At 37.1% G+C, this 10,065-nt stretch overlaps 1 protein-coding gene across 1 annotated transcript in view; it reads right to left on the bottom strand.

The window, feature by feature from the left end:
• Window positions 1–3,730: 3,730 nt before the first annotated feature.
• The window catches only part of en2a (engrailed homeobox 2a), a 7,479-nt gene continuing 1,144 nt past the window's right edge, over window positions 3,731–10,065 (bottom strand). Inside the window, exons 1-2 of the mRNA XM_053628504.1 lie at window positions 9,989–10,065; window positions 3,731–4,053 (exon numbers count right to left, since the gene is read on the bottom strand). The exon at window positions 9,989–10,065 is cut by the window's right edge and continues 1,144 nt beyond it. Of these exons, the coding sequence (XP_053484479.1) occupies window positions 3,731–4,053; window positions 9,989–10,065 (400 nt within the window). The remainder of the gene's footprint in view (window positions 4,054–9,988) is intronic.

Below are 10,065 nucleotides of genomic sequence, written 5' to 3' on the forward strand. Positions count from 1 at the left end.
TGTGTTACGTTTGGTGGATTCATCCTTCACGATATAGCGGTGTATATATATATACGTATGTACGATTCGATCTGGAGTAGTTCTATATCTAGTTAACGGCGTTAATCGTTGCGGTACAGGTGATAACGTCACAAACGGAATAAGTCTTGTACATGTATAAAAAATAAATAAATATTTGAAATCAGAGCTGTGTGGATAGAATGGTACTATGCTACCATAATTATATACTGTGATAAATAAATCTGAGATAGTTGCGTATATCGTCGTTAACGGTATCGATGATGATGTCACATGGTGATGTTATTTCTGGGTAAAATCTGCTACAGTGGTTTTAAGATTCTTTTACGATATAAACGTTTATATAGGTCACAGTTTTAATAAAGTACTGAAGGTTAACGGTACGTGTCCACTCGAATTAAACGTAGCTGAAAAAGTCGTACGGTTATTTACGTGATGTTTTATTTTATAGGAAAATAGTCGACGGCTGGGTGGCATGATGCCGGACGATAGTTACGAACCTCGAAGTTGAGTGTTTTACAATACCAGCACAACGTTTTTGTTTCTCTTATACTAAAACAATTTGCCGACGCTACCAATTTCCGATTCGTTAATGAGAACAAAACATTGTACTTTTTATCCATTTATAGCTACATTTAACGCCATGGAACGTTCGTGAAAAAAGCTCTTACTTACGTTAATAGCAGTTATACAGTAAACAGTCGCTCCCGCACCAGCGTCTCGGTTTTCTTTCTCATCGAGCTAATAATCAAAGAAACGCAGCTTGTCACGTTTAACAGTCCCTCCAGGATTTCGCGAGTTTGCGGTTGCAAAATCATGGTAACAGCGCAATATTTGGAGGAGCTTGTGATTTTTTTCAAAACGACAGCATAGTTCACGCAGATTCGGACCGAGACGAGTCATGTGACGTCATCGCAACGCGCGTTCAGCCGAAGCCATCTCAGATTCACGTGTGTCGAACACGTGTACAGCTAAAAGGTCTCGTTTACCGACAAACATCGCTGCGAAAGAGTGCGCAGAACAATTTAGTGCGATTTTGCCGATTCGAGTAGCCGTGCATTTTTGGCCACAACAATCACTAAAAACAAAAACAAAGACTCTGCGGAATCCTGTACGGACTGGTTTAAGAAACATTTAAGAAAAGCATAAAGGTCTTGGAAAACTTAAAGTTACAGCTTCACCTCTGACACCGGAGTCTCCTTCCATAAACGTTCAATAAATCTCAGATGATTTTTTTTTAAATCCGTTTACCGTACAAGTCCCTGTCGATGAGCTATTACTATAGAAACGATAACGGATTACAACGAGAGCATTATGTACAAAACCCGTGGTTTCCGATGTTTTGGGTTTCCATAAAATTTTTTAAAAAAAAACAGAACTTGTCACGTTAACTCGTAGTAACATTACAGAAGTGGACATGTACCGTAAAAGTCATCCTCCTTACGCTTGTTAGAACACCGTCGTGCATTAAAAACTGCAACGTTGGATCGGACGATTATCATACCAGGATTTTATTACACCATTCCACACACACACACACACACACACACACACACACACACACACACAAAGATATAATAGACTCAAACAATCCAAAAAAATCCATCATACTTTTATAATATGCCTTTAATCATCAGCTTTTCATGCAAAAGGCCTCAAAAACCGCTTCGTTCACATATATGATGATAAATACGCCATTTTTCTTAAAGAGATTTTTTTTTTCTTTTAAAAAAATCTACTCTCAAAAAAAAAGAAAAAGAAAAAGCGACACTGGACCGGTCATCGGATAAAGTTTTTTTTTCTTAATATATTTCTATAAATACATAACAGCAATAAAATGGTATTTTTCTTAGAATGCTGGTTTGCTTCATTTTTTTTTAATTATTTTTTTTTATTTCCATAGAGTTTGCCTGTGTATATATTGTATATTTATAATAATTCTGTATAGGATGTCATGGTAAGTCATTGTCAGAGTGCTACACGTTTATAGGCAGCAGTACAATATTTTGCAAAAAAAAGAAAAAAGAAATACAAACAAAAAATAAAAAAAGATATTGCTCTTTTCATAAAAACTCTATGCAATTTAAGACGTTTCGGTTGATTAGGGGTCCAAGCACTTTTATTTTTTTCCCTAGATTTCTTAGGCTCGATCTCTCCTGTGTGTGTGTGTGAGTGTGTGTCAGAGTCCAGATAGTAATTTGATTACATCTCCACTCCGCCTCTCAATGATTCCTTTAAAAAGAAACAATCACAGTTATACTGCTCCTCACATCGGTTTTACGATGAAATTTTGCACTGGATTAAAAAATCGTCGCTGCATGCATGCATCAAAACATTGACCCAAAAAATGGAGTGGAATAAAGGCATGTGCCGATAAATCGTCGTTTACGTGATTTAATCACGATATTAAATGTGCACAATTATTATCGTGGCCATTTTGAATGATCGTCATTACCCCTGCGTTCTTTTAGGCATATTTAGGCACTGTATATCCTCCCAAGCTACAATCCATACGGCTAGTGTTAATTAACACCTTTGCTACGAGAGCTAACTATTTTTTTGTATTTCTTAAACGAGTCGTTGGTTTACGTCTGAATGACAGCAATGACAAATCGAACTTTAATTATGCAAATTACTAAGAATTTTATGAAAACACACACACACACACACACACACACAAAAGGATCCAGTTTCCAGGAGTGTTGAGATTTAAATATATCGTAAACGTTGTAATTTTCTAGTAATTTCCACATCGTCCATGCTATAGTGCAGTTTTGTTTTCTCGGTTAAAACGTATAAAGCGTAAAAAAGGCTAAAATATAATTTAGCTAGACGCTGGTTTCGCCGGATTTCCGAGTCTGAGGAGATGAGCGACATAATTATCGTAGTATCAGCATGACGTGAACGCGCTTTTATCCAAGCTACGAATCCGGCAAGCGATCGCAAGTGAACAAAGCGTCGACGGCACAACACGTTAGAAGCGATCAGAACACAAGAAGTGAGAAGTGAATCCTTGTTCCGATCCGTAACACGTGCAGGTAATTACTTTCAAAAGGGATACTATCGTTTTCTGCGATATGAAAAGGTAATATCGGCACATGCCTTAGTGGAATAATCATAACAATGCCTCATTTATTAATATTCACAGTTGCAGGAAATAGTCTTTGGATTGAAGCAGGATGTTTTTCTCTCTCTCTCTCTAGTGATAATGCAGCCCGTGAAAAGCTCTATTTATAAAACAGCATAAACACAAATCCAATAGCGAGGCCGCCATGCTTTTCCTGGGTTTTTTTTTTTGTTTTGTTTTTTGATAATAATAAGTATTGTTCAAGTCTGACGAATAATAACACTTTGATTTGAACCTCAGTTAATGCTGGTATGTTTGTACACTGGCCCTTGATGCTTAAGAGTTATTGCATTGGAAATACAACTGTGACCTCTTTTCATCTGTCATTCTCTCTCTCTCTTTCTCTGTCTCTATCTCACCTGTCTCACTCTCTTGCCATTCCCACCCAAGTCACAGTCCGATTTCTGGGTGGTAGCTCTCTCCATTTCTACCCCCCCCCCTCTCCATCATGATGTCGGCATGGTTGTATAGTACTCATCCCCCCTTCCTTCTCCTTCTCTCATTCTCTCCGCCTCTTTTTCTCCATCTACCTCCTCTCTATCTTCTCCAAACCCCTCTCCTCCAACCTCCACCTCGCCCCACCCCTCAGTCACTATCTGATTTGTCATCCTTGGTGGTGGTAGCGTGGTTATACAGGCCCTGGGCCATCAGGTGCAGCGCCAGCGTGTTCTTAATTCCCGAAGCCTTCTTGATTTTAGCCCTCTTGTTCTGGAACCAGATTTTGATCTGCGACTCGTTAAGGCCCAGCTCGTTGGCCAGGCTCTGCCTCCTCTGCTCCGTCAGGTACCGGTTCGACTGGAACTCCGCCTTCAGGCGCTGCAGCTGCTCAGCCGTGAAGGCGGTGCGCGGCCGCTTGTCCTCCTTGCTGCTGCTGCTGCTGCTCTTCTTTGGTCTGCGGGTTCGGGGACCTGCGGTGGGCGTGGCTATGTTGAGTTGGAATAAATAACAAATAGCAAGGCAAGGCAGTTTGGAAACAGCATGCTAAGGGTTGCATCCCTTACTCAGCAAAATCACCAGTGTTGGATTAACTCTTACAGTGTCGAATTAACAGTTTAAGACTAGCGTTTACACCCTGCCGTATCACCACCTACACTGTTCGCCGCACAGTTCAATTAACACTCATTAACTTTTAAAATGTTGAATTTAGTCTCATAGTGTTGGTTTAACACCTACAGTGCTGAATTAGCACTTACCGTGTCCACAGCATGGAAGCAGTTACGTCCCTTCCTCAGCAAAATCACCAGTGTTGGATTAACCCTTATTGTGTTCAATTAACGCCTCCATTTAAGCGTATAATGAACCCTTACTGCGTTTAATTAAGTTTGGTGGTCAAACGACACCTACGGTGTTGAATAACTACCCACGCTGACTGCATACAGTTGAACTAACACTTATTTTAGCTATTAAAGTAGCGCGTCCACTTGTAGTACGCTCATATCAGCTCATGTTGAAATGGTTGAGCCAAACTCTCCATTTGAAATCAGTATTTTGCTCAAAATGCCTTCATGCTCACACAATTAGAGTTGTATGACAAGTTACAAGGTTAGGGATAGGGAAACCATTAGCATTTCTACCTTTTCGTACTACATTTTTTAACGAAATCCAACCCAATCATCGAAACATTCAAATTTGCCTTCCTCAATATCATTTATAGAAATTTTTGCTCTTGTAAAAGCTGATATGCTGATATAATCCAATATGCAGTGCCTATAATGGCAGAATACTATGAAAGAATTACATCTTGCCACCATTTTGTCCCATTATCGCATTTATTTTTGGGCCATCTTTAATTCCTTGGTCTATGAAGATGCATTATAGAAATGGCGTAGGTGTTCAAAAGTAAAAACCCATCCAAAGTGACGGTTATCTACAGTTGGAATCAAAATTATTTAATCCCCATTGCAAATCAGGTTTACTGTCAAAATTTACAGACTTTAGCTGTTTGCGATGAACAAATCAAACAAAAGCAGTTGAAACAGTTCAACACAACAAATGCTTCAAGTGGTTTCCCCAAATTCAACTGAAAATGCAACTTATAATGATTTCTCCAGTTTCATAATTATTCAACCCTTTCATGGCAAGCATCTTTATTACTTAGTAGAGCACCCTTTTGCTATTATGACCTGCTGCAAATGAGATGCACAGCCAGACACCAGCTTCTGACAGCGTGTCTGAGGGATCTTATCCCGTTCCTCATGAGCAATGGCCTCTAGTTCAGTAATATACTTGGGTTTGCGTGCTGCAACCGCCTTCTTCAAATCCCACTAGAGATTTTCTATGGGGTTCAAGTCAGGTGACTGTGATGGCCCTGTAGAATCTTCCAGGACTTCTTCTGCAACCAAGCCTTGATGGAATTTGAGGTATGCTTGGGATTATTGTCCTGTTGGAAGTTCCGATGACTCCCAAGCTTCAGCTTCCTCACAGATGGCATGACGTTTTCTCCTAGGATTTCCTGATACTTCAATGAATCCATCTTGCCTTCCACACGCTGCAGGTGTCCAGTGCCAGAGGATGCAAAGCAGCCCCAGAGCATCACGGAGCCACCAACATGCTTGACTGTGGACAGTATTCTTTCTTCATTCTTCTTTCTCCAGACATACCGCTGATCCATCGTGCTGAAAAGTTCCAGTTTTGTTTCATTTCTCCACAGAACAGAATCCCAAAACTTCTGTGGCTTATTTATATGATTTTGAGGCGACTTTTCTTGTGCTTCTGGGTCAGTAGTGCGGTACGTCTTAGAGTTCTGGCATGGAAACCTTTTGCGTTTAGTACGTACCTTACTGTTGGTGCCTGTTGCACCAAGTCTTGCTGCAGGTGTTTTGCAGTCACTTGAGGGTTTTTCACGACCTGTCTTCTCAGAAATCTGGTTACAGCTGTTGATAGCTTCCTTTTTCTGCCCCGTCCAGGTATATCATTCATTTTCTGCCCCTAGCCAGTTCAGGTATTTCATGTGATCCAGCTCAAGCACACCTGGTGCAACTAATGAAGCCCTTGATTAGTTGCATCAAGTGTGCTTGAAACAACACCTGTTGTGCATATTTGTGCTGTTGCAAGGGATTCTATTCAGGGTGTTGAATAATTTTGAAACTGAAGAAGTCATTATAAATTGCATTTTTAGTTAAATTTGGGGAAACCACTTGAAGCGTTCATTGTGTTTAACTATTTCAATCGCTTTTGTTTGTTCATCGAAAGTCTGTACATTTTGACAATAAACCTGATTCGCAATGGGGGTTGAATAATTATGACTGCAACTGCATATTTCTACCACTACTTCGTTAATATATACAATACTATAATCATGTAAATCGAATAAATGCAAAATCTGTAGGAATTCTAACACCCTAACCTTTGAATGTGCACAAAATTAGAGAATGATTTATTTGCTAATTTGATTCCACATCCATCCATTCATCCATCAATCCATCCATTGACGTCTATACGCTATTGAGTAAATCAGTTGTGTATAAATATTATTACTATTGGTGATTGAGTGAATTTCGGGTCATTTTGGTTTACAAAAGCATCAAAGTTCCAGATGTTAATTCAACAGTAGAGATATATATATATTTTTTTTACGATATATAAACGACTTCACAACGATTTATACGTAAGAATTCGCCTGATCAGCTTGTATGACGGTTGGCTACCACTGTTTAAGGATAGGGCGAGGGTCTGATATCTTTAATCCCGACTTTATTTCTGTAAAATGGAACGAAATTGCTCTGGCGTGGTAGAATTCCTAGGAATTCTGGATTATAGGGTAGTACTATAGTAGTATAGTAATGCATTTCCAGTAGAATATAGTAGATATAATAATACAAGTTATTGTTGCTGGGGAAAAGCTCTCATGCGGAATAGTCATGAATATTAACGATGGGCTCCATTTTGAGCATTTTTATGGTGGAAATTTGGGTTTGAGCTTGGATAGTCAACATAATTTCATCATGCTGCTTTAAAGAGTAAAACGCAAATTCAGAGCAGTATTTCATGTGATTTAGGCCTTATACGTAAAACAAAAAAACAAGACAATAAAACAGGAACATGATTTTAGGGTTGCCCTTTAGCGTCGGATAAAATAAACTCCTGCAAATATAAAAGTGGATTTTATATGTATATCCAATCTCATATATTCCATGTTATCCCATTCTAAAACACGTATATAAACAAAAAAATACACATTTTTAAATGCTAATTTCGTAAAAGGCAAAAATTCAGCGCCAAAACCAGGGAAAACTGTTTTCATCAACCAAAATTTCCCCGTAAAAACGGATCCGAATAACTTTGGATGATATTTGGAAGATTTATTAAAGCTTTTTTTATTTACAATTTTTTTTATAACCAGTAGTAGCTGAAATGTCGGTTTTCTTGCCAGCCCTGCTTTGGATTTGAAGCAGTCGGTGCATTATGCATGATAGTTGATTTATTCTTTCATTGCACTTTTTTTTAAACAAATAATAAATGAATGTGTCAAACAGCTTTTTTCCACAAATCTTAAACTCGTCTTAAATCCTTTTTTTTGGGGGGGACCTTTTCGTATGCTGGAGACAGCCAGAGGCGTCCTGCAGTCCATTGTCCCAAAAATATGCTAATGAACTTGGAAGAAGAAGAAGAAGACTGGCATCGCACAATAAGAAATTATGTCTCTTATAGACCTACATTATGCACTCATATGAATATGAATATGAATATAGAAACTCTAAAGAAAATATGTATAGAAATACTAAAGTAGCCTGTAAGTATATGCATACTGTATCAGGTCTTAAAGGAATGGTTGAGCCCAAATCTCATGGATAGGCCAGCTAGGTTCTGTTTAAAATCAATATTTTTGTTGTTGTTGTTATAATAGCATATGTGAATTGATAATAAATAAATAAAATTAAATTTGATATGCTCATATGTCTCATATGTTAGTATTATTTTATACACACAAAAAAACGTGGACTTCCTATTTTTAGTACAGCTACCATGGTAGAATAGGTTATCAAATATTTTCACCACATAAGATTATTCCATTATTTTGATGTTGTGGTGGTTTTATGGGTAGATTTTTTAAATCTCTTTTAACAAAAAATGCGAGCTAGCTGGGTTTATTTTAGCTAGCTAGCTATATCTCTTCAAATTCCCTAGCAACCTATGGAGTAGGCAATATCTCATGGCAGCTACATTGCTTGGCTTTTTATTTATTTATTTATTTTCCGTGTTCTTCCAGACAGCAATAAACATTAGCAATAAGCTAACGAGCTGCTGTTAGCGACATGCTAATTCCATTACCCTGAATAAAATAACACGATATAGCTAACTGATTAAAGCTCAATACGTTTCTTTTCTAAAGCTCTGCTCTAGACTCGGGAATTTGAGTCATGTTTCACACAAACATCACAATTTCACCTCACAGAAAGATACGACTCGTTATATTAGTCGCTTAAATACCTTTATTACACATTATCAACGTAAAATTGTCGCTATAATCGTTAACTTGTCAGAAAACCCACTCAGAAAGAGACCCTAGCAACACCTCACTAGCCAGTTGCTAAGATTACTATCGCTGTGGTAACAGTCAAACAAAATACCACAGCAAGAATAAAATTCAACACTGTAGGACTGTAAGTGTTCATTCAGCACCACAAGAGTTAATTCTACACACACACACACACACATAAATATATATTGCTTGAATCCAACACTTCAGGTATTTAACGAGGCTTTAAGAGTTAATTCAGCCTTTGGATTTTGCTTAGTAAGCCGACAGCAGTAACAAACATCACATTGAAGTTCATGGCTCATAAATCAACATTATTATTATTATTATTATTATTATTATTATTATTATTATTTTCATTTTTCTTTTAAATTTGAACATTTTAATATTGAATTATTCAGTGCTAATCTATACATTGTACATGCTGATTCCCCTTCAGTAGGTTGTGGCTGTGCTCCAGCCTATAAGCTTCACTCTATACTTTAACTGTTTGTTGTCCACACTGGAATAGATTATTTATTTATTTTATATATATATATATATATATATATATATATATATATATATATATATATATATATATATATATATATATAATTTTAACTATTACTCAATTAATACTAAATATTAAACACTTGTTTTAAAGGGAAAAATCGTGTAGATCGCATCCATTTTAGAGACACTGAAATTTTCTGAATATTTCTTTTAGAGGTCATGACTTGTAATATTTTTTAAATTAATCTTAGTATTATTATTATTTTAGATATTTATATTGTAAAGACTGGATTGATTATTATTTTTATTCTTATTCTTCTTATTTTTAGGCTATGTGACAGCTATTTTTTTTTAAGATTATATTTTTTGATCGTTGGACAAATGGGTTGGATCAGGGGATCAGATTTTGCCTTATTGCCTAAATGTAGGCTATTTTATTTATTTATTTATTTATTCAGGATTTTATGGTTCCACGTTCATTACTAACAGTTTGGACCGATATGGGGGAATTTGTCATTTTTTTTTAAACCAGAAACTTGCTATCCATTTTTTTTCAATGCTGGTTTACTTTTTAGGAAAAAAAAAAGTTATTTCATTTTGAATGTGTTAGGGGTTTTTACCTATCAGAGAAATAAGCACAACTTATTTGAGAGTGGCAAATTATTATAGAGGTTATACCAAATGGTTACTTTACAGAGCGCATCATGACTAGTGCGATGTTACAATAACTGGACAAAAATTCATTCTGTCTAGAAGACTTGACGTGACACAGCGAGGAAAGTACTTTTTGAAGGTGTTTAGAAGATTTATAAAGAAGCATACCGAGTTGTATTTATTTGAAATATAGAGACCTGATTGAGGTGTGTTACCTGCCGAGGGTCGGTCCGAGTAGCGCGTGCAGTAAACCCAGGCGGGCCAGAGCATGGGCTGATTCTGGGTTAAAGTG

Source organism: Ictalurus furcatus, chromosome 7 (genome assembly GCF_023375685.1).
Source record: "Ictalurus furcatus strain D&B chromosome 7, Billie_1.0, whole genome shotgun sequence".
Classification (NCBI taxonomy): domain Eukaryota; kingdom Metazoa; phylum Chordata; class Actinopteri; order Siluriformes; family Ictaluridae; genus Ictalurus; species Ictalurus furcatus.